Source organism: Drosophila virilis, chromosome 5, assembly GCF_030788295.1.
Source record: "Drosophila virilis strain 15010-1051.87 chromosome 5, Dvir_AGI_RSII-ME, whole genome shotgun sequence".
NCBI lineage: Eukaryota > Metazoa > Arthropoda > Insecta > Diptera > Drosophilidae > Drosophila > Drosophila virilis.
This window is the reverse complement of record NC_091547.1, coordinates 12398355-12424309: the sequence shown is the minus strand read 5'-3', so window position 1 is coordinate 12424309 and position 25955 is coordinate 12398355. Positions and strand designations below refer to the sequence as shown.

The 25955-nt window shown below is 42.4% G+C and overlaps 1 protein-coding gene across 1 annotated transcript; it reads right to left on the bottom strand.

Annotated features, from left to right (window-relative positions):
• Nucleotides 1–21140: 21140 nt before the first annotated feature.
• Ppa (Partner of paired) lies at nt 21141–23643 on the bottom strand. Its single transcript, XM_002050203.4, has one exon. The coding sequence runs from the start codon at nt 23262–23264 to the stop codon at nt 21636–21638; it is 1629 nt and encodes a 542-aa protein (XP_002050239.3). The 5' UTR covers nt 23265–23643; the 3' UTR covers nt 21141–21635.
• Between the last annotated feature and the right edge of the window lie 2312 nt (nt 23644–25955).

Sequence of the window (25955 nt, the reverse complement as noted above, 5' to 3'; positions counted from 1 at the left end):
AATCAAAGAATTTTGATATACTTTTTAGTAATGGATAAATGGGTTAGATATGCATGTTTTAAATTACTTTTAAAGTATTCCTTCACACACACACACACACACGCACATACACCGTGCTCTTCAGCAAGTTGTTCAAGTCTTTAAATTGGCAAAAGCTTCGCACAAAAAGCTCCTTCAAAACTGCCGGACTGAGTAACATAGTCAAAAACGGGAACTTCCAAGAAACGAAGAAGAGAAGTCAACGTAAACAGCAGCTTAATATATTTGTAATAAGTATTTAAAGTTCATAGTTTATATACTTAGCAAACAATATACATAATTAAATCAAGGCTAGCTAACAAATAAAACTAACTAATTAAAAATCACACACACAAACACAAAATAACTCAAATTTCAAATTGTGTTAAGCGTAAAAGTTTTAAATAAATTTCAAAAACCAAACCTTAAACATGTTGTCTTTAAAACGGTCCAAGTAGCCCAACAGCCCCCCCGCACCAAAAAAAAAAAAATATATATAATTCTCCTGCCCTACCCCCCCTCCAACTACCACAACTTCTAGGGCCACCCACACGGCGCTAACTAAATGTGTGTGCTTTCCTATGTGTGTGTGTGTGCGTGTTGGCATCATCTGTATCTGCTGTTGGCTGCTGCTCCTTCGGCCTGGCACAGTTGCGCCATCGCTATCGCCATCTCTGGCTACGCCTTTGGCAGCTGCCTCAACTTTCGCACGCTTCGCAAATAAATTACAAATTGTTTCGTTCCAGCTTCGCAGCAGCCGCTGCCGCTGCCGCTGCCGCTGCCTTGCATTGCTACTACTTACACACTGCCACGCCCCACACACAGCTCGAGCCGCCGCCAACCCCAGCTAGACATGCTCCAACAGCGGCCCCAACAATTCGTTTCAGTCGACGCTGACATTCGAAAATTTCGTTCGTTCGCTTTTCTCTAAAATGTTAAAATTCACAAGTCCTCCTGCTCCATGGAGCAACTGTGTCTCTACGTACGTCCGTCTGTCTGTCTGTCTATGCTGGACTGCCTCAGGCATTGGGTAGGTCCCCGCCTGCACGGCACAAGTCCTGTTGCCGGCTAGCACAACTTGCGTTATCAGCGACGCTCTGTGCGCTTATCTTCTTCATGTACGTTGTACGTTCTATTCGTTTCGTTTCGTTTCGTTACGTTTGTTTGGCTCGTCCTTCGTCCTTCGTCCTGCGTCCTTTGCCGCTGCCTGCCCCGGCTGCTGCTTTGCCTTCTTATCCGTTTGTTTGTCCGTGCTTCCGACTCGTCTGTGCGACCGTTCGCACATCCTGCTCCACCCTAACGGCTCTCGCCCCACCACCACCCCCCTTTGCCCTGTCCGCTGCTTTTGTTACACTTGCCTGTGTGTGTGTGTGTATTTGTGTCGTAGTCAGCAACAAAAATGTGCAGCATTTCGAAAATGTTAGAGACTCCTTTGGCTGCCTTGGCGTAAAGTTTTACATGACGCATACGCCGCATTGGCCCGCTGCGCTGACCAGCCGAGCTGGCACAGGGCCCAGCGCGATCGTCAAAACTGGACAGCATGCCCTTACACACACACACACACACACATGTATGCTTATCTAGATATATACATATATATATATATACTTGTATTCCCTAGAAAAGTTTTTAGCAGGGCAATGTGTAATCCCAGCAAGTAACTTGAGCGCTTTATGGCACGTGTATGTTACTGAGGGGGAGATGGGCCCCCTCTTTCCGCTCTCACGCACTTAAAGCTCGACGGCGGCTGCGGCGCCCATCGCGCGTTTTTAAAGTTTTGCGCGTTTTAGGCATTATCCGTTTTAATTACATTAAAAGTTTTTGGCATTAAATAAATTGAAGCTGAGCGCTGAACTTATGTCACTTTGATCCCAGTTACAGAGCAAAAGTAACTTTTGCTGTTCATGCGAGAAATGCCCCCCCCTCTGCCTCTCCCCTTCCCCATTCTCCCTACTATCAAAGACAATGGAGCAGGACACAAAGCTACCCTCCCCTAAAAAAACACACACACACACACATACAAAGAGGTCCTTCTCTATCTCCTGGCAGTTGCTGCTCAGTGAGTCGCGCGTAATCAAGTTTAGTGTTTAAGGCTTTAAATTGAAATTCCGGCATTAGACAAGGAATGCGACTACACGAACTGCTGCCGTTTCGTTGTCTTGGCAAAAGGGGGTTGGCTCTACGTGTGTGTGTGTGTGAGGGGCTGGGGGCTTAAAGGGGTTGAGAATTTGATCCGCTCTGCGTTTATCTGACGCCGCGTTGCGCATAGCTGCAACAAATGAGCAACAAATTGCAATCATTGAGCGCAGCGCACGGCCCATAAATCAATTACACAGGTGAAACGCCAAAGGGGTTGGGCCGGAGGGGTGGGCCCGGCTGCAGGGACGCACAGGCCAATCGCACAGGCCCTAATTAAATCATTATCGACACGAGCAAGGACGAGCGGAGCGTATTCAGTCAAAACTATCGACTGTCACAAGGCCTCCCTCCCAACTGAAGCAATGTCAACCCCCAACCATTTTAGTTACTGCGCTGCTGGCGTCGCAGTCGCCGTCGCCGTCGCTGTCGACGTCAACGTCATTGTATTTACTTCTCATGTTAAAATCAAATTCCCGCGTGTGCAATTTTTCATTTGGCCTGAAAATGAAAAGGAAGTGGAAATATGTGTTAAGGTGCGTGCGTGCGCGTGTATCTGTGTGTGTGTGTGTGTGTGTGTGTGTGCTTCTTGGGGGTTGCAGAGCTGCTTCCGGCGTGCTGTCCCTGCGCCAACAACAGGCTCCACGTAATGTCTGTAATGCCAGAGCCTTAAAGCGAGCTGCAAAGCTGCCAACTTTAAAGAGTGCAGCGCATTCAAAAATTGCCAGCGGCAGGGGCAGGGGCAGAGGCAAGGGCAGAGGCAGCCGATGCCTATGCCGACAGGTACCAAATAACATGCCGCATGAGGCATGCTGCCTGTCTTGAACGCCCACACACACACACACACACACACAACTTGCGCTCTAAACAAAACAAAATGCGTTGGCAAAGCGCTGGAGTAGACGCTGCCAGGGGCGGCGGCAGAGACGCGGGCAGCTGGCGTCGACGGCGACAGCAAAAGCAACGTCATTTTTGTTGCTGCCACAGCCGCCTGCCGCCTGTAAGGATATGAACAGGGAGAGAGAACGAGGATGCGGGGCGAGGACAAGAACGGGCAGACACGACACCAAGTGTACAATAGCTTTAAGCTTAAATTCTCGCACACTCACACGCACACTCACACTTACACACACACACACACACACACAGACAGACAGCGACACAAAGTTGCGCACACACACACACACACACAGCTACACTTATGCTCACAGTATATTTTATAATACAGGGCCACGAGCATTTCTCGAAAATGTGCCCAAGCAAACGAAGGCCTTGAAGCTCATGAAGCTATTGCTGCTTCAGCTGGTGCTCCGACCTGGTAGAATTCTTCAGCTTGGAGTCGGTGCAGCACTGGGCATCAACTGGAACGCCCTGTATGCACGGGGAAAATTCACGGACGAGCGCTATATAGTATGTCCAAGTCCAAGAAAGAAAAATACTTGCCATGCGACAACATAGCCAGAGCGACCAGGGCTGCACACGGCGTCCGCTTGGGGCACGCCAGAGCCCAAGGCGAATGGAACCCAGAAACAGCTGTGCCAACAGGAAAAGCCGCAAAATGTTTGGCTAAAACAACATTATGTCATATATACATTTTGTTGTTGACTTGGCTAATAACTGTGCGCATATTTTTTTGGAAGCTAAGCAAGATCCGTATCACACCTGGCATACCTGTTGAGAGTCTTATAAATTATAGTTATATCTGATATGAGGGGGGGTGGCTATCGAAATCTTAACGCTATTTTTAGCTGGCCCTTTTCAAACTCTGCCACAGTTTCGAGTCGCAGCGAATACAACAGCTAATTCTGTTGAAAGAACGAAAAAAAGAGCTTATCAAGAAACAAAACTTAAATGATATTTTAGTTTGTACAGCTGACAAGCTGATAAGAATTAGACATACACTGAGAAAATTACCTAAATGGAAGTCTTCGAATTGGATTCCAATTGGAAATAATGGAAATTAACGAGGTGTAACGAAATATTTGTAAGAAAAAGAAACTATCGAAATAATTAAAAAGAAATGTTTAAGATCTCATAAGTTACGGAATTGGGCTTAAAGATCAAATATATAGGATACTGAATCTTGCATTATATTAAAAAAAGAACCGTTAAATTGTCCTCATACATTTAAGGGAACATAGGTTTATATTTAGTTAAGAGCCTTATGATACATGTTTCAGAAAAGAAAGCTATGATTAAATGCGAAAATTAAAAAAAAAACAATAATTTAAAATGAGTTTTAATGAAAAAAAAAAACACTAATCAATATCAGCAATGGAACGAAATATGTCAAGTTACAGCTAAGTAAGAATTAGGGATCATGAATATATCTATCTTTATTTACGGAGCATAAGGAACTTAAGCAGGGAGTCTTAGATCTTCAACCAAAGGAGGGTAAAGTGCAATTAGAATAGATTTGTGGATCGCAAAGCTTATTGTATACATAACCGTTGTCGATGGAGCAGTTAAAATTCTCAAATATCCAACTCTTACAACGCGTTGTGTGACAGAAATTCGAATGCCTAAGGTATATAATTTATGTGGAATTTGTGCCGACGAGTTGGTTCTATTGAAAAACCGCAAAAGATACTGATATACATAGTGTGGAATGCGAATTGGACTCTTTCTAAGCAGTTTTCAGTTTTCAGTTTTCAGCTGCCGTGACGTAGCCCTGGCAACTCAGCAAGGCAAAGGCAAGGCAAGGCAAGGCGACCAGCCAGCCAGCCAGCCAGCCAGCCAGCCAGCCAGCTCCAGCTACGACTACAGCTACAGCAATGGCTACGACGACGACGAGCTGGAGCTTGGGCAGCTTGGCGGGCAGCGTTGCGGGGCTGGCAGCGCCCATTTGAGGGAGCCATCAGGCAGCGCATTTGTCGGCACAGCGCACAGCGTTTGACATTTCCCAATACTTGCTGGGGCGGCGCGCCAGTAAGTGTGCAGAAATCAGCTAGCCAAAAATAAGATAAAAGTATCGAGCACTTTATGGCGCGTACGCCACCAAAATGTTTCAGCTTGATGGGCGCATGGCGTGCTGTGGCGCAAAACTCGCTACTTGCTGGCACGCGGCGTCCCAGCAAGTATTCAATTTTTGTGTTGGACACGCTGCGTGCTGAGCAATTGCCTGCCTGATGGCGCACACTGGCTGTGCCCCCAACCCGTGCGCGTCGTCGACGTCGTCGTCGTCGTCGTCGTCGTCGTCGCTTGCCAGTGGTGGGTAGTGGATGTCGTTGAAAGCGGTGCGGTGCGGTGCGGGCTGCGGGCGCGTGTTCTCTCACTCTCGCTCTCTGTAGCTGTGTCTGTGTGCGTGCGACAGAGAGCGCGCTCGTATCTGTGTGAGCTGAATGTAGCTGAGCGCTGAATTAGCAGCCGCCACATTTGAAATCCAACGGTCTTTTGTGTGTGCAGCCAATTTGGCATTGGGGCTGCACTTGAATTTAACTGCAGCAACAATTGCAAATGTGCTAAATAAAAATGGTAAAAAACAACAGCTATACTAACACACACACACACATGCTAGCTGTTGCAATTTGTTGTGCCATTGTCTGATAATAAAAAAATATATTGCCTACTTTACAGCGCTCGAAGCTGCTGCGATAATCAAAACGTCGCAATTATCTATGCGTTGTATTGCGTATGCAATTTATACTCATATAATGCAAACACACACACACACACACACACACACACACACATGTAGAGAGACACACGGACGCACTGACAGAGTTGCATTTGCATGCATAACCAGCAACAGAAGCGTTTCCCTTTAACCTCCCCGCGGCCCAGGCTGCTTTTCATGTTGCACATTTCATGCATTTCCTTTGTGCAGCCAACTTATCAAGCTTCCTGTCCGGCAACCCGCACTCGCACCCACATGGCAGACCATGCAGCCGCCAGACCGCCCCCACCGCCCTTCAACTACCCCATAACCGCTGAACCGCCGGCTCACACTACGGCCAGACACCATTAAGCATATACAATAATATATTTGCCATTTGGCCCAATGCATATACGACATGATTCTGCATTTTTGCAGCACGCACATAATTTTTGTGATTATATTTTTGATTTTGTTGCAACAGTTTTTTGAAATACTCTACACAATTAGGCAAGAGTTCTATTTTTTTGTCAAACTCAAAGTCGAAGTCTATACAATATATATTTGCATAATTTATGCCATGAATATGCTCCATGAATATTCTGTCAAATGTGCAAGAGCATAGATACAATTGGAATGGATAGATGAAATTTTATACGAAATAATGGTAGATAGTTTTTGAAATACTTTGAATGCGCTTTTCCAAACGTAGCTTGAATGTCATTGAGTATTAAATATATATTCAAATTTAGATGCTTAAATGGCTAATCCTTGAGCCTAGGAGCCAGCATATTTATCATGATGTTGCGACGCCATTTTGTGGGCAAACGGAAGTGCCGGCCATGTTGTTGCGGTTGAGAGCATTTTATTTATTTATGCATTTTTCGCATTTGTTGCGCAAAAATTGTAATATTCAATTCGGGCGTGGCGGGCGTATCCAGCACTGCAATTAGGTTGCGCCGCAGTTGCTGTTGTTGTTGCAACCAAACTGAAAAAAAAAAAAAAACGAAACAAGTCTGGCAGACAAGTGATCCTAAGGCCATGTTTGCCATGATCGGGCAGGTGGCTGACGCTGACACAGAAAACCAGACGAACGACACCGACACCAGCCAGCAACAGGCCGTGGTAGCCGCAACAACAACAACAGCAACAACAGCAACAACAACAACAATGGGTAACTGCAACAACTGCAAGACGCGACTCTTGACATGCATATGCAAAGGTCTTTCCCAGGTTTTGTTCGCGCTGACAAACAATTTGCGTTTGGTGAGCTTCGCAGGCGCAGGGCAAGCGCCAAATAATGCAAATGGCGCGCAGCTCGAGAACGTTTTTGATGAAGCCCTTGATGTGCACCGCCGCACCCTCCAGCCGCTGCAGCACGCAATGGCCAAATAATCGATATTGTTGTTGTTGTTGTTGTTTTCAAGCCAAGCTGTCAACTGTTAAGCTAATGTCTAAGCGAGAGGACAGCTGCCAGAGCAGCCAGAGCTGCCAGAAAGGCGAGCGGAAGTCGTTGTCACATCAAATGGCGACAATAAGCACTTCCGCTACGCACAAAGCAGGCTCTGGGCCCAGCCCTGAAGTCCTGCCAGACCGAAAACTTTCGTAAGAATGAAAAGAAACCAACAACAACAACAACCTCATTGAAGCTCTAATCAAACAGCAACAACAACAACAGTTATAACAACAAAGTCGTCACATGTGGAGACCCCGTGAGGGCAATACCCCACCCCCGCCATTCTAACCCATCGAAACGTGTAGAGTTCCAAGCTAAGAAGGAAGCCGACATATGACAAGCTTTAAAGCACACACACACACACACACACACACACTGAGACAAACCTCGTGTTCGTATACCTGCCTATATATGTATGTATGCAGCACAGCGATAAACCCTTATCTAAGGCAGGGCTGTTGGAATGTGGGATATATGCACGATATGTCTGCTCCGTCTGCTCCGTCTGTCTGTATGGCAAGTTCCCATATATTCCTCCGACATTTGAACGCGTCTCGCTCCTCTGCTTTGCCGATCGTCGTCTGCTCTTTGTGCATTCTTTCAGTTTGCTTTGCGCTCGCATTCGCTTTGATTGTCGGCCTGTGTATGCGAACCGTTGCCACCGCTCGCCGTTCTTCGCTCTCCACTCTCCACTCTCCGCTCTCCGCTCTGCTGTCTCCAGTCTCCAACGAGGCATGCAGTCATCGCCGTTGCGAGTTGTTGTCGCTGAATTCAAGCAACGGTGATTCATCGAAATTAAAAATAAGTATCTGTATCTGTATCTGTATCTGTATTTGTATCTTAGCGCTTGTTTCGCATTGTTCTCACACACATTGCGGCTGTTGTTGTTGTTGTTGTTGTTCGTAGCGTAGAACGCTCGCATTTCCTGAGCTGTATTAGATGCTTTGACCCTGAGCTCGCAACGTTTCTTCGCACACAAAAGTTTACAGAACCATTTAGTTGCATTCCTGCAATATACTTAATTGTTTGATCAACAACAAATTCGATAATCAACTAAAACAACACGATTATTACTTCCAGGAAACCACGCGAACTATCAGATTTCCCGTGCTTGTTTGCTTGCCAACTCGTAAATCTCATCAGATAAACGCATTTTTCGAATTTCCCTTGAATTTGTCGACTCCGATTTGAAAGTAATTGAAATACTTAATACCAAGTTTAATGTGCAAATACTCTATTAAAACTATTGTATCTCAAGATCACAGAAAAATAGAGAAACTTAAATTTGAATTGTGGCTTTCCTTTATTTATTTATTTTTTTATTTAAAATTAACTTTCAAAAGGAAAACAAATAGAATTATTTGAAGTACTTTTAGCAAAAGATTAACATTTTTAAAGCTCTGCAGAACTTGAAATATGATTATTTTCACATCTGCCCCATTTACGCTCATCTATTTTCCAGCTTGATTGCGAACTTATTTCTCTCAGTGTATTCAGATTGTTTCTAGTACTGCCTAGCTAGAGCGTATAGGTATTTCAGCATGATGATGCTCCGCACTGCGCATCTCTTCAGCCGGCATTCTGACAGCGGAAACTATTTGTAATCTCGGAGCAATTTGGACACCTGTTTCAATATTGCAGTCAAGAAATCTTGACACTTCTGTCGCTGATCCTTGCCCGGCTGCAGCCAGCGCGTTGCGTTCCTGCCAAGGGGAAAGTTTTTGCATTGTATTGTGTGTGTGTGTGTGTGTGTGTGTGTGTGTGTGTGTGTGTGTGTGTGCAACATCCGGTCGCAGGGGCAGGTAAGACGGCTGCCCTTTGACACTGACAAGGATGAGGATGCCGTGCCGCTGCTGCTCCTCGTCCTGGGCCTGTTACAGCTTCGCTGTGATAACCTTGCCGCGGTGGTGCTTTATCAAATTCTGGTCACCTTGGGCGGCATTTACAAAATGTGTATCCACTAACACACACACGCACACACGCACACACACTCACAGACACACGAAATTTTCTAAAGGGCATATGCGGGACCGCTTTGGATTAAAATTTCTTTCGTTGCTTTTTTATGTTGAATGCATTTCTCTGCGCCTGCGACAGCGACTGTGACTGCTCGGGGCATGGGGGGGGGAGGCAGTGTACGGGCTGGGAAAATGTGAACACAAACGGGAAGGGGAACGGGAACGGGGCACAAGGGACAGGGCATTTATTTTCGGCATTTGAAGTTGGTCCTTTGCAAACGGGGGTTCAAATTCAAAGCGCTAGACCGAACCGAACGAACGTGCGAAGGGTTGTTCGCTGTGTGTGTGCCTGGCTCTGTGCGTGTGTGTGTGTGTGTGTGTATTTGTGTGTGCGCGCGGCAAGGAACACATTTGGATGCCAGACTGCGTCTCAGTTTCGACTCCCTGTGTGACATTATGCGCCGGCAGCAAACGCAAAGTGTAAGCAGCAAATCGATTTTGGAATTCGTCTCATGCGAATGTGTGGAAAATGCTGATAAATGGAGACGCCACCAAAAGCGGACAACTGGACAAAGGCCTGGACCGGCAGCACTAGCTAGCAGCTCATTGCCATGCTAATGAGGCCAGCCTAACTGCAACTGCAACTGCAACTGCAATTGCAACTGGAACGGAACTGCCCGGACTTACGCCCCTTTTTTTGTGACCGATAAGGCGGGATGCTCTCTCTCTCTCTCTCTCTCTCCCCCTCTCTCTCTCGATGGGTTATTTTTTTCATCTATGTCGAGCCGATTGCTGGGTTTTGTTTACCCACTTTGACGCTGTGATAAGATAAGCAAAGCCGCTTTTACCCACACACACTCACACACTCACACACACACACACAGGCGTATGCCCATGGCCAGCTCGTGACTCGGCGAGTTCTTTGAGCGAGTTTTCAGTAAATTCAAAATTCATAGAATGCAAATGTTGGTTAAACAACATTTTCGCCAGGCACACGACGTCGCCAAAGACCACACAGAGCCGCAGCCAGGTCGCAGTTGGGCACAGCCAAGGCAAAAACAAAGCAACCCGAGGCAACTCTCTGAGAGCACCTCGTACGTGTTTGCTCAGCGGGGCAATGCAGGGGGTTTCCATAGCTCTGAGTCGGGTTTTCTTCTTCCAGTTGTTGTTGTTGTTGCGGTTGTTGTCGGAGTCGCAGCTCCGGCTGAGCCGCTGCCTGTGACTTGAATTTGTAACTGAAACTAGAGCTAAAAATTGTAAACAGCCCCCCCCCCCCCCCTCCAAGCATGGTTTGGGCCAAAATGCGCCAATCTTAAAAGCAACATGGGCCACAGACTTGTTGTGTTAAATGGGATCTCCATGGTTATACGAGATTCTAATGCCGAAAGTTTCCCATAAGTTTATCCTCAATTTAGCTTGTGAAGTAATACAAGCATATCTTCTAAATTTCATATGTAAATATGCAATAGTTTTCCACGTTTGATTGATTTTAAAGTAGTTATTATATGTATTATTGAAAGGAACAAAAGTCTAAGAAAGCGGGTTAAAGAAAAGGAACAAGCCAGAAAGAGAGAGAGAGAAAAGAAAGCATGAAGCCCTGTAGGTCTAACTTGCGTATTTGAGAATCGCAAAGTAGAGCGATATAAAACGAATCAAAGCCGAAAATGAGCTTCGTTTGCGTTTGCTATAACAGAAATAAACACACACACATATATATATTAACAAATATGTACATACAAATATACAAACATACAAACAAACACACTTCCAGATGCACATACATACATTGCTAACACAAAGAAAAAACCCCTTACTGAATTCATGAGAATCGCGTAGCAGGGCGAAATGTAAAACACGTTTTTGTTTAATACGCACACACACACACACACACATGTATAAATGCATGTATACATGTATGCATATGCATATATACGTACAAGAAATTGACGTAAGCCCAGTCTGTGTTTCATATATGGGACAGCAATATATCTAAATTGACGAAAGAAATCCTACACCTTCATTTATAGAACATTTAATGCAGGGAATCTTGAGGTAACTCAAGGGCCAGCACACATTTGTTCGAAGAGAAGGATATATATTTTATGAAAAAAATAATTATGACTGCTCAAAGTACATATCTGCAAAGGTATACATAAGGTAAATATACATTTCAAATATGAATATTTAAAAAAGCAGAAAATTTGAGTTAACATTAGCAATCGGGAGTTCAGCCTTAAAGGTCTCCTGACTTAACAAGCTTAAAGTGCAGTCGACTAGATTACAAGCCCTCCCCTTGCTGCCGCTGTACTCCTTGATAATATAGCTGTAATTGAGGCTTTAGTTACAGCACTTAACTCAAGCTTTAAAGCTTGACTTTCGACTAACGGCTAAGAAGCTGCTTAAAGCTTGGCATTCAAAATTTGTGGCCAGGCCTGCAATTGATTGCACAGCATTAAGGCAACATTTCCAATTGGGTGGCTTTTCTGCACACATACACACATGCAGCATGTGTATATATATATATAATTAAGTTTTGCACGTTAGGTTACTATAAAAAAATATATTTCAATTTATTATTTTCACTTAACGGCTACTTTTGTTGAGTACATTCAGATTTGCTTCCCGAATATGAACTGATTTATCTAACTGTTGCGGTCGCTTAGCAAACTTCGCTTTGAGAGAGTTTGAGTCAAAATTGAGTGAAGTTTGAGCTGCGTCAGCAATTATGCGTGGGATAGTACTCTGATGGGAACATTGACAGTGGCGTGATATTTAGGGTGAATTGTTTATGTCTACCAAAGGGGGACAGTTTGATCTTGACCAATGTCGATGTTATCACCAGGCTCTTTGTTTACAATATTAGAAATGTTTATAATTGTGCTTATGCTTATGTGCTAAGTTATGTTAAAGGGTGGGTGCGACTATGGATATGTCACTCCCCCAACCATTAGAAAAGTGCCTGTCCTCAGGTGTTTAAGTTTGGATATAGTGTAACATTTTCTTCTTTTACAATTGGTATATCTCCTATTATTGTAGGTGTTTCTTCTACTTTGGGTTTTTTATATTTTATAATTAATTTCTTAGGTATGCTTTTGAACTTATATGTCAAATACAGTGTTAAACTTATTAATATGATTACAAATATGGTTATTGTAATTATCTGGAATACATTGTTAAATTTTGTATGTGCATTTATAATTTGTTTCGTTTGTACAAACGAAAGTGGTTCTAATTTTATAACATCATTGCTTACGTAAATGCTTTGAGTATAATCTAACATATTGTTTGAAATTGAAATTTCATTAATTTGCAATGAACAATTAAAGATTTTTATTATATTGTTTCCTTCTATTGTTATTTCGTTATTTATACAATTATGGTTTAATATAGTTTTTGGTAAATTCCAAGTTAAAATTATATTTGGTTCTATGTAGTTGATTTGAAAATTTTGCAAAATTTTAGTATAACTACATTCTGATGTTATTTGGTTTAAAATTCCTGTTAAACATTCATTATTAATTAATTTTTTTGTTTCTCTGCTATAAACTTTTTTATCTTGGGTAAAATATTTTTCATGAGCTATTTCTGTCAAAATATTATTATTTTCATCCGGGTATGGAATTATTTCGAATACCGGGCTTTTTATTATTTCTCGAGGAATATGGGATATTATCAGTATTTCGTTTGTATCTGATTTAAACCAAGTGGAAGTTTTTGTATTCAACAATTTCTCAGAATTAACATGCAACAAATAGTCATGTTTTAGTAATTTTGGGTTAAAAATTCCTAATCTTGTGAGCTGCATTCCCATCTCAATGTCTTCTATATATTCTGTAAAGTGTTGTAAGTTAAATATAAGGATATCTAATTTCTTTCCTTTTTGTTTCTCTTGATCTAGTTCGTTCATGATTTCTATTCCTTTGTTTATAGCTTCTATTATGTAGTTTAATTCGTTAACCTGGACGCTGTTTTCTGCTAAGTTGCTTATTTTTTGTTCAATTTCTGCTTTGTCTTCTTGATCTAATGTTCCAAATAAGTATTTATATGCTGTTCCTACTATGTTAACTAAACCTCTTTTGCTGCGTTTGGCTATTTTTAAGCCGTTTATTTCTCTGTTTAATTTTTCTACTAGGTATTCGATTTGTATAAGGTTATTGAATTCTTTACTTTGTTCAATTAAATTGTTAAAAGTTTCTTCGGTTTTAGTTATATTAACCGTTAAACAGTGGAATTCGTAATCTGTCGGAATGTCTAAGGTTCCTGTTTTAAATATGAGATATCCGTTATGGGCTTTGATAGGATTAATTTCAATACTCTGTGCATTTATATGGTTTACAGTTATTGATAGTAATATTATAATAATTAATTTAAGCTGGTGCTTGTATGTTTTGATCGCTGTCTGTTGTTGACCTGTAATTGTTATATTTGCTTTGATTAGTCTTCTTTTTCTTTTTGAATTTGGTTTTGTAATGTGTTATTTTCCTGCCTCTGTTAGTTTCCTCAAAATGTTTGTCGTCGATTTGTCTTAGTTCTCCTGTTTTCTTGAACGGGGTTGTCGTCTTTGATTTAACTAACGGTGAGTGTTTGTATCTAGTGTCAATTTCATAATTTGTTCGTTTTTTGTTGAGGTTATTTATTAGTTTTTCTTTATTAGCTTGAGTGTCATACTCTGGTGTACCTGCATATATGAATATGTCCGCTGGTGTTCTGTTAGTCGTTTTGTGCTTTGTTTTATGATTGTACGTGTAGAGTATAGTTTCAAATTTTGTAAGTTTATTTTCGACGTCTGAGTCGCTGTTAATGATTCTTAGTTTTTCGTTAACTGTCTTATGAAATCGTTCTACGTCGGATATACCATTTTTACTAGTGGTTATATTAATATTTACTGCTTCTGATTTTAGCCATAATTGTAAAGCTGTGCACATAAAAGCTGAGTCTTTGTCTGCCTTTATTTCGATGGGTTTACCCATTTGGTTGAACACTTGTAATATAGCTCGTTTGGTTTCTAGCCAGTCTCTACTTTTTATTTCTATTAATGATGCAAATTTTGAATAGATATCAATGCAAGATAAAAATTGTTTATCTCCTACTATGTAAAAATCCATTACATATTTTTCTCGGATATTAGCGATTTCCGGAGTTATTTCGAAAGTTAATTTTGTATCTCTGTGTTCTGTTTTTGCGATGTTGCAAATCTCACATTCATTTATTAGATTTTGAATTAAATTTTGATAATCTGGGAAATAGTGGGTTTCTTTGAACCAATTGATAGTTTTTTCAATTCCTGGATGTAATAATTCTTTGTGCTTTTTTAATATTAATTCTTTGAATTCTGCGTATGTTTGAAGGTCTATTAATTTTGTACTAGTTTTCATTGCCTTTGTTGAATTATTCGGACTTATTATTTCTAAGTAGGCTTCTTGAAAAATTGGAAAATCTGCTTCGTTGTGGAAGTATAGCACACTTTTCTTTGTGCATAAGTATTCTTTTATTAATTCTTTGGCATGCGTATTAGTCATGTCTTTGTACGTAATTTTTATGTTGGTTTTGTGAAAGTAATTCGTAACTTTTGTTTCGTTCTCGGTTCCTTTTTCAAATTCTATTTGTCGATTATAATAATTAAGTGGTCTTTCTGTGATTTGTAAATGGTTACTGTTGTCTTCTTGAGCACTATGTATTGTTGCTCTTGTGCTAATTGTATCTTCGCCTAAGAAGTTTTCGTTTAATTGAATTCTGGACAGAGCATCTGCCACATAATTTTCTTTTCCTGGGACGTATTTAATTTGGAAATCAAACTCATTTAGCTTGATCTTCCACCTTTGTAATTTCATGTTAGGTTCTTTCATATTATTTAACCAGACGAGTGGTCTGTGATCACTAAGGATTTGAAATTGTCGACCAAAGAGATAGGACCTAAAGTATTTAGTGGCCCAAACGATTGCTAATAATTCTTTTTCAATCGTTGAATAATTTAACTCATGCTCGTTGAGAGTTCTACTTGCATAGCATATAGGCTTATGCTCTTGCGAAAGGACGGCCCCTATTGCCATATTACTCGCGTCTGTAGTTAATGAAAATGGTTTTTCGAAGTTAGGGTATATTAAAATTGGGTCGGATGTTATGAGTACTTTTAGCTTTTCAAACGCTAGTTCGTAGTCTCTGTCTTTTATATTGATTTTTGCTCCTTTTTTTAATTTAAGTGTTAATGGTTTTACTATATTAGCGAAATTTGGTATAAATTTCCTATAGAAACCACATAATCCTAGAAATGATTTTATTTCTTTTGGGGTTTTTGGAATTGGGAATTTGACAATTGCTTGTATCTTGTTGGGATTTGGTTTTATACCCTCAGTTGTGATGATGTGACCGAGAAATTCAGTTTCTTTTCTCATAAACTCGCATTTATCCAACTGTAGTTTTAAGTTAGCTTCTCTAAGCTTCTTAAATACCTTTTGTAGCGACAAAATGTGTTCCTCCAATGAAGTGGAAAAAATAATAATGTCGTCTAAGTAGACCAGACAATCTTTAAAAATTAAATCTTCTAAGAGATTGTTCATACAACGTTGGAACGTTGCAGGTGCATTCTTAAGACCAAATGGCATGCGAGTGTACTCGTAATGGCCATGTTTAGTCGAAAATGCGGTCTTGGGTATTGAACCAGGATCCATTTGGATTTGGTGGAAGCCTTTGGCTAGATCAATGGTTGTGAAATATTGACATTTTCCAAGTTTGTCTAATATTTCATCCATGATCGGGATAGGGTATTTATCATTAATAGTTAGTTCATTGAGATTGCGGTAATCTATGACTAACCGGAATTTTTGCTTTCCAGATGCATCGTTTTTCTTTGGAACGATTATTACTGGTGAGCAGTAAGGGGATTTGGATTTACGTATGATATTTTGTTTTATCATATCGCTTATTTGTTTATTTACTTCCTCATCGTATATTTGAGGATATTTGTATGGACGCTTGTAAATTGGGTCCTCATGTTTCGTTAGAATTTTGTGTTTAATTGTACTAGTGAAAGTCAAATTGTCACCTTCATGGTACTGGATATCACGAAATTCATGTAAAACTTTTTTTATTTTTTCTTTTTCTTCTGAGTTTAGGTGCTCTAGCCTAAACTCATTGTTTTCTATTAATTCATTATTAATAGCGAAGTTAAATGGTCTGTCCTCTGTTGAGGGTGGATCAAGGCACTCTTGTGCGGTCATGTCCTCTTCGACCTCTTCGTCATTATATCTAAAACAAAAGTTAAATTCTCCTAAGGTTACGGATCCTTGTGCATAGTCTATTTTTGCTTGACATGCCTCAAGGTATTCTCTCCCAATCAGAACATCATAATGCTCTGAGAAGTCGTGAATATAGAATTTTTGTTTGCTCGGACAAATTTTGCTTGCTCCTAATCGTATACTTTGTTTTAATTCAATAACACCATTTATGGTGTGAATCTTTAATGTTTCGTTGTAAACTGGAAAATTTAAGCGGTTTGTTTTCATTAGATTTATGGTTGAACCTGTGTCGATGACACATTTTAGAACTTCGTCATTCATAATCAATTTTATGAATGGATTTCTTCTGTTTGTTCCGAGGCTTGCTGATGAAAATTTTCGGATGTATCCATTTTCATCTGCCCACTGTTACTATCTCTTTGACGTTTAGTCGGAGGGTTTGGTGCATTCAAGCGTGAATGGGACTGATTTTGGTAGTTTAAGGGATTTTGGTATCTACCTTGACTTAATTTCTGTTGGAACTCGTGGTGAGCTTTCTGATTGTCTTCGGACTTATTATGCTGTTTATTTTGTGCGTGATAACTCTGATTCGTGTTGGAATAGCCACTTGAAATGGTGGTTGGGTTAGCATTTTGCTGATAATTTCCCATGTTCCTACGATTGTTATTTGGATTTCCCTGAACATTATTATTTTTAGGTTTTTCAGTAACGCTATTTTCATATAATCCCTCTCTTTGAGCTACTTGCTTTAGTTTTTGTGTCGACGTAATGTCGTGTCTGGCTAACATCATGAAAAGCCTATCTGGTAATTTTTTTGTAATAACATCTTTGATTGTGTTATTCATAGCATTTGTATAAAGGGTTGTATTGCTAGGTATATTTTCTAGTGCTAACTTATTTAATATAACAAAAGATTTATTCTCGAGCTCCTCGATGAACTTACGGACGTTTCCTTGGTAATTCGTGTTGTATAAGCGTCGAAGGAGTTCTTCAAATGGTGTCTGCACTTTGTATTCTTCAATCAATGCGTTTCTCAGCTCCTGCCAAGTGTTGGCTGCTGTCCTTTGTGATATTCTCTGAGCATCTCCTGTGACTTGCAATTCGATGGCTCCGTATAAGATGCTATGTTGTCTAACATCTCGGGTTGGATACAGGTGTAGGATGTAATCTATCCTTTTAACGAAGGCGTTTAGTTGATCCGTTGATCCGTCAAAGCTTGGCACCTGTCTAAGTTGTGAAAGGGCCTGGTTGAGGTGTTGTTCTGATAATTCCATTGTCATCTTGGTGTAATACACTTTTTTTTGAATAGTTTTGAGTTTGTAGGTTTGAACTTTATTGTTCTTTGATTTTGCACTTTTATTTTAAGTTAAAGTTTGTGATGGATTATTGTGTAAATGTTTTTTTTTTTTTTTGTGTGTGTGTCTTAAAAAGACTCAGTAATAACGTATTGCAGGGATCAAACGATATGCAAAGCCAGTCGTTATTAACTGTAGTAGCTTTATTGCCCAAAGGGTCAATATTATTAAGCTACTAATGACCCGAAGGTTCTTGTGCGGATACGTATTCGAGAAAATTTTTATTACACTCCGACAACACTTTCGGTCGCGATTGTGCGTTAGATCTGGGAATTAATTATCCTTTAGCGATCTTTAATTTTTCCCGACGTATCCTACCGGCTGCGCCAATTAAGTTTTGCACGTTAGGTTACTATAAAAAAATATATTTCAATTTATTATTTTCACTTAACGGCTACTTTTGTTGAGTACATTCAGATTTGCTTCCCGAATATGAACTGATTTATCTAACTGTTGCGGTCGCTTAGCAAACTTCGCTTTGAGAGAGTTTGAGTCAAAATTGAGTGAAGTTTGAGCTGCGTCAGCAATTATGCGTGGGATAGTACTCTGATGGGAACATTGACAGTGGCGTGATATTTAGGGTGAATTGTTTATGTCTACCAAAGGGGGACAGTTTGATCTTGACCAATGTCGATGTTATCACCAGGCTCTTTGTTTACAATATTAGAAATGTTTATAATTGTGCTTATGCTTATGTGCTAAGTTATGTTAAAGGGTGGGTGCGACTATGGATATGTCACTATATATGTGTGTGTGTGTGTGTGTGTGTGTACATACACGCATATAATGATGTGGAGCGAACACACAGACACAAACACATGTGTGCGTGGGCATGCATACGCACATTTAATGCAAATTTAAGCAGTTAGCAAGCAAGTAAAACCGTTATGTCTATGTGTGTGTGTGTGTGCTCAATATGTGCTTGCCTATATATATATAAATGTATGCGTGTGTGTGTGTGTGTATATATTGCTGCGCTGCTGCGGATACATAATGCAGGGCAATATAAATAATTGCAATACATATAAATTGCAGCTGTACGTGTGTGTGTGTGTGTGTGTGTGTGTGTGTTGCATAACCGCATTTGTCGTTTACATATGCTACAGATACATAGGCATATCCTTATATAGTCAATACATGCAACTGCCTATGTTAATATGTTCGTGTGTGTGTGTGTGTGTGTGCGTATTTAAATGTGCATCGATGCCTGCCGCATTGCATTGCAATTGCATTAGTGTGGCGTCCTTTTGTTCATTACACGCACAATGCTGGCATAAAATAAATCTACAGCAAAATACTCGAACGCATTTGTTAAATGAGACAAGCGAAGTAGCAGGAGGCGGGAGGCGGTTGCAGAAGCGGAAGCTGCTGGAGAAGATGTTGGGGGTAGACTGTCGCTGACTGATGTTGCATGCGAAATCCGAAACTTGACTTGCCCCCTGGCGGCAGCATCTGCATTCCTCTACAGCTTCAGCCGTAACTCTACCTTACATATATATATATATATATATATAGATAGATAGATAGATAGATACATATATATTCAACCCCCGGGCGCTTAAAGAACTCTAGCAGAATTTTTGTTTATTTTAATTTTTACATATTGAATTTTATTTCCGTTTCTTCATGTTTTTCTATGTGTGTGTGTGTGTGTGTGTGTGTGTATTCGCCTGAAACTACAACAAAAATATCAATAATAAAATGATATTAAACTTAATGCTAAACTTGGATACTCAAAGAAACGTCAGAGAGTTCAACATAGTTACATAATAATAATAATAATAATAATAATAATTAGATATTTCTGTCTTGAAATAAGGCCTTTATAAATATTGCATTTGGACTGAAATTTAAAAAAAATTGGTTCAACAAAACTGACAGATCGGGAACTTGAGCTAAAATCGAAACAGATCTGAAACTAGACTTAACATATAGCTACTATATATAACATAGTTTTTTATTTTTTTTTTAATTTTTGTTGTATTTCTTTTAGTTTGTCTTTGCTTAGTTAAAAATAAAATTACGTAATTCTTGTATTTTAGCATTTAATTTTTTTGTTTTTGTTTATACATATATATTTATATCACAATAGAAAAAAGAATTAATTCACATATTCTTTTCAATCGTTATAGTTTTTTTTTGTTTTGTTTTTTTTTTTTAACTTTTTGCTTACTTATAAATTAAACAATAAAAAATGTACAGAATTTTCTTTAACGTTTCTTTTGTTGTTGTTGTTTTTCTTTTCTTTTCGTTTTTTTTTTTTTTTGCTAGTAAACAAAGTTGTTGAGTTATTTGACTAATTGTTGCTTGACCAAGTTAAAAACTAAAACTAAATGTAAATTTATTAAATTTGCGTTAAGTGTCTACTATTAACATGTTTTAAATTTAATCGCCAACTAAATTAAACGGCATAACTAACGACGCTGCACTAAACAAATTCGAAACAAAAGCAAACAAAACAAAAAATAAAGTTCAACACAAAGAATCTCGTTGGGCCAAATACACAAAAACAAAAAAAAAAAAACATTTCTAACAAAAGGCAGAGACAGAGAGCGCCAACAAAGAGCAAACTTTTTTTTTTGTAGTCGTTGTCGTCGTCGTTGTTGTTGTTGTTGCTGCTGCTGCTGTTGCGGGCAAGCTTAAAGCGCTGCTCACGTCGCTGCTGGCGTCGCAGCTGCCGCCATTGCTGCGCCTGCTGTTGTTGTTGTTGTTGTTGTTGTTGTAGTGTTGGAGGACGCTGGCTTTTGTTGTTTCTGCTTCTACTTTTTCGCTGTTGTTTCTGTTGTTGCCGAAGCGTGAATTAAAATAAACTATTTAAATTTATTTGCATCTGTTTAACTGCGGCCTGCATTATACACACAGGCACACACACGCACACACAGCAAAGCACACATTTATGCATATGCATACGTGTGTGTGCGCTGCGTTGCCCGCACTCTTTCTCCCTCTCTCTTTCACTCTTGCGCTATGCTTATCGCGCGTCTCCATCACCATGCACTTTGTTGCTGCCGTCGGCCATAGCTGCAGTCGTGTTTTTTTTTCTCTCGTTTCTTTTTATCGCTGCCGCTGCGCTGCGTGCGTGTAAGCTGACGCGTCGTCGTCGTCCCCTTCCCCCCTGCTAACCTATACCCCGTCAACGTAACGCACAGGCCCACAAGTGCGCCGCTGCCAGCCCCTTAGGAACCTGCGGCGGCAGCAACAACACACCAGACCAGACCAGAGCTTCAGCTCCATGACACCGTAGCCGTAGCAGTCGCAGTCGCAGTCGCTGTTTCTGTTGTTGTTGCCGTTGCCGTGCTTGTGTCTGCGTATGTATGTATATGTATATGTGTGTGTGTTGTGTTCATTGTTTGCTTTTTGTTGTTGGCGTTTGTTGTTTTCTGCCTCTCTCTCTCTCTCTCTCTCTCTGTCTCCCGCTGCCGCTCTCCCTCCTTTGTCGTTGGCTCGCTCGCCTGCGCTCTGTCTCTGCTGTTGCTTTTGCTGTTTCGTTTTCTACTCGATTCGTACGAAAAAATTTAGTACAGCGTGTGGTATGGCAAACGAAAGCTATGAGTTTTCAGTGTATCTTGTTGTTGTTGTTGTTTTTTTTTAACTTAGTTGTCTGCCCAACTCCGAATGTGTGTGCGTGTGTGTTGGGGTGTGTGCTGGTGTGTGTAATTACGTGCCTTGCCTTCACGTCAGACATGCAACACGGCACGCAGGTAGAAGGAGACGAGTAGGAAGACGAAAGTCAAAAAGAAGTAGAAGACGCAGCCAAAGTCACAAAAGTCACACGCACACACACACACGCACACAGACAGAGTGTGTGGCATCCTAAGCGTTAGCCTGCGCCGACTTCTCTGCCTCGGCGGCGGCACAGGCATTGCAGTCATGGTGAACGCATCATCTGACCAGCCAGAGGCCCAGATTGAGCTTCTGCAGCTTGGGCAGCTTCATGATGATGTCGATGCCCTTCGAGCTGAGCTGTGTGCAGCCATAGAGATCGATGGTCTTCAGATTGGACAGATCCTCGGCGAGCGTCTGCAGGCCCTTGTCCGTGATGCGGCTGCACTGGCCAATATTGAGATTCTCCAATTCGTGCAGCGACTTGGCAATCTTCAGCATGCCCTGATCCGTTATCTGGCACTGGTTGAGGCTCAGCGAGCGCAGCCTGTACAGGCCCTGGGCGATGTGGGTGAGCGCCTGGTCGCTGATCTTGTCGCAGAAACTGACGTCCAGTGAATTGATGCCGCTGCCGCCCTCCGTCAGGTAGGCCATGCCAATGTCGGAGATGTTGTCGCAGGAGCGCAGATTCAGCTGTTCCAGCTTGGGCATGCGCGCCAGATGCTTCAGTCCGCTGTCCGTTACCGACACGCAGAAGCTCAGATTGATGGACTTTAGTGAGGTTAGACCCTGTGCTATGTGACCCAGCGCCTCGTCGCTCAGCCGCTGGCAATCCTGCAGGCCCAGATACTCCAGCTGCAGATTGCCCTCGGCTGTTTCGCGGCTGAAGCCGGCCAGATGGCCGATGCCCTGGTCGCTGATGTGCCAGCAGGAGCGCAGATTCAGATGGCGCAGCTTCTTGAGGCCCCACGCGATCAGGAGCAGGCCCGTGTTGGTTATGTTGCAACAGCCGCCCAGCTCGAGCGTCTCGAGATTCTTTAGATGCTGCGCAATCCGGCCCAGACTGGTGTCCGTGATCTGTTTGCAGAGCGACAGGTCCAGCGTCTTCAGATTGGGCAGATCCACGCTGAACGCGTGTCCCAGATTCATGTCGGCCACATTGAAGCAGCCGCTGAGATTCAACGATGTTAGCGCCGGCACGCCCAGCACCAGATCCTTGAGTGAGCGTCGCAGCGACAGAATTTGCACCTTCTTGATGCCGCGTCGCACCAGGCAATTGAACAGACTCGGACTGGAGCGCTTCAGATGCAGCTTGGCCTCGACACCCTTCCACACGCTCTTCGCATAGGCCGCATCCCGCCAGGCGGTGCACACCTGTGCCGCACGCCCCAAGTCTCGCACCGGCAGATGCTCAAAGATCTGCTCGAGCAGCTCCGGGAACAGATTGCTGATGTGTGTGCCCTCCACGGGCGGCGGACTCTCCGGCGAGGCGGCTCTGTGCTGATGATGGTGATGATGATGATGATGATGCTGGGCATGTGCCGCTGCAGCGGCCGCTGCTGCTGCCGCCGCCGCGGCTGCCGCATGTTGCAAATAGAGCGCAGGTGGCAGCGTTTGCAGCTGCGGTCGATGGTGCAGCGCGTAGGGCGTGAAGCGCAGCAGGTGGTGGGCGTTGCGTGTCAAGCCGGGCAGCTCAGTCTGTTGATACAGTTCGTCCATATTCCAACCGGCCGCGGAGCCGGCTGCCATGCCGCCAGCTGCAGCCCCACCGCCGCCGCCGCCGCCGCCGCCGCCACCACCTCCTCCTCCGCCAGCGCCACCGCCATGATAGTTGGTCAGGGCGGCGGCTGTCTGCAGCGAGATTGTGGTCTGATGATGGAAGGGCAGCAGCTCTGTGTTGGTGGCCATTCTATGTGGCAGCTTCTGCTTGAGCTTGCAACGAGTTCCTCGACTCGTCGTTGTTTTTGTTGTTGTTGCTTGTGTTCACTCTTGAGATATTTTATACTTTAGATACTTGATGTGCGTCGCATTTTACGCTTGCTGCGACAGTTGCTTTATATGGATGCACTGGGGGACTAGATGAGCACTGCACAAATACGAATTCGGATGCACTTGCTTGTGGCCAGCTGTTGTTTAGTCCAGATGAACGGCTTTTTTATCTCTATTATTCACTGGCGAACGAGCGTTAAACGAGCTTCAAGTGAAGACAAAAACCGGACCACGACAATTGATTTCCGCAGCGACGTCCGAACGGTTCGATGGCGAGTAACAGAATGAGCCACGGTATGACAAAGCGACAGAATAAATGAGCGGCCGCACACACGCCACCAATACAAGCGCAAGTACGCTGAGCGCGACAGCAATGGCAGGCAGCTAAATTCAGCAATAGGCGAGCAGGTAATGGCGCTCTCTTGTGCGCTCGCTCTCTCGCTCTCGCTCTCGATTAGAGCTGCGCTTTGAGTTATCTTTGGCTGTTTTATGGCTAAATTCTGTCTGGCTCGACTTTTTAGAGGTTGCTTATTTTGAATTACCTATTTTTGCTCAAGGATATGTTTTAACAATGTCGGAACTTGTATTTTCTATATTTTCGAAATTAAATAAGCCACATTCTGCATTGCAAATGGAAGAAAAGCGTGCAGCTGGTATATTTGTAAACACTTTCGAGGCAGACAGCTCGCACAATATATACAAATTTATGTATTCAATTAAATTTAAATGCAACATAAATTTGGTTGCTTCTTCTTGCTATTTATTTATCTTTAAGAAAGAGAAGAAAACTAGAAAATCTCTGTGATTTATGCTAAATATTCGTGTATACCCCTATCGCATAAAATGTCTATATTTATTATTTATATATTTTTTTGTTAAGTATTGCAAACGAAAAGAAAATGGAAATATTTGTGGACTATCCAAAACAGCAGCAAATTTTCTTAGTGAAAAAATGAAAATTGAAAACATGAAAAACAAATAAAGGCAATCCTTTTGAGGAGTTATGCGAACTACAGGGTAACTTTTTATGTTTCAAAATAACTTAGTTTAATATTTTTCGACATTTAAATCTTGATATTCATATTAAAATGAGTTCCTAGTCCAGACATATGCCAAAACTCCGACGCATTTGATGTGCTGCAGCAATGCATTCCAGGCACGATCATGTGCGCAGGTACCTGTCTTGCCCTGCCCCTGTATCTTTATCTGTGCCCAAGTGCCAGTGTGTGTGTGTGTATCTGTGATCGTTTCATGTTGGTGCTTGTCGCTACCTGCGTCGGCGTCGGCGTCGGCGACGCACAACAATCCCGGTTTCCAAGAAAATATTAACGATATCTCCCAAAACGTTGCCGCACACAGAAATCCGAAAGGCAGCTCGAGTTGCGGAGCTGAGACCCGCTGCGAAGCACAAAAGCCGACCCACAATAGCGGGCCACGCATTGTTATTGATACTAGGAAAGCAATGCACACGCACACACACACGCACACACACACACACACGCACACATGTTGGGTAAAAATTGTGAATCCAGACGGAGCCTTAAAAAGGCAAGGAAAACGCCGCCGCCGTTTCTAAAAAAAAAAAAAACAAAAAGGAAAAAGGGACCAGGCATCAGGAATTGGGAAAATCTGCGTCGCTACCTGCCCGGGAAACAATCACACACGGACAGACACCCGCATACGAACGCACCCTCAAGATCGTTTCGGGCTGGGGGCAAACGGTAAAAAGAAAATGCCTACGCTGATTTCTCATGCCCATTGTCTAGGCTAAGGAGAGGCCGAGGGATTCGTACAGTCAGTCAGCTATCCAGATTATCCTTGCCGAGAGCCAGAGCGAGAACGAGCTGCTTTCTTTCAGTCTCTCTCTCTCTCTCTCTCGCTCTCTCTCTGTCTCTCACGCTCTTTTGCGCTCACCTTTGCTTAGCTTCTACCTGTCAAACCGGTTGGCCCAAAGGGCCAGGGCCAGGGCCAGGGCCAATCTCTGGACAGGCACGGGAACGCGGTCGTGTCAAGGCGTCGCTGGCAACGAAAAATAATCTGTTCGCTGGAACTCCGAAAGAAATATATAGTGCGGCAGATAATAATCGATTGGTTTTTGGCTGCCTTTCGCACACACTGTGATCATCATTAGCTGCACCAGGTAGAAGCGGCAGCATCTTTGTGTAACTGCGGAAAAGGTGCAACACGCAATAGAGACAAGCAGCAGCCAATACATTTGTGGGCGAGGTGCCCAGAGGGGAGCCCACGCAACAAGTGCAAATCAGGCGACCGCGACCCCATTGCCAACTCTCTTCGCGGCGAGCCCAATAACTGGAAACCACAAGATACAAGATACAAGATACACACACGCACACACACATACGTATATATGTACATCTGTATGTATCTGCATAAATACCTGTACTTGTCACGTACATACATACACACTTACACACAGTTTATTATATACGAGGCTGGGCATATGCGTGATTACACACTGAAAATTGCTTTATTGGCTCTAAAGACTGTTGTTGATTTATGGGCGGTATTTCTGGCCCTTCCTGGTACTCTTTGCAGCTGGACAAGATTTGCACATCGTATAACCAAGAAGTATATCCAAAAGATCTCAAG

Excerpts from the sequence above, each read along its gene's own strand:
- Ppa (XM_002050203.4), bottom strand. The coding sequence starts at position 23,264 with ATGGCCACCAACACAGAGCTGCTGCCCTTCCATCATCAGACCACAATC.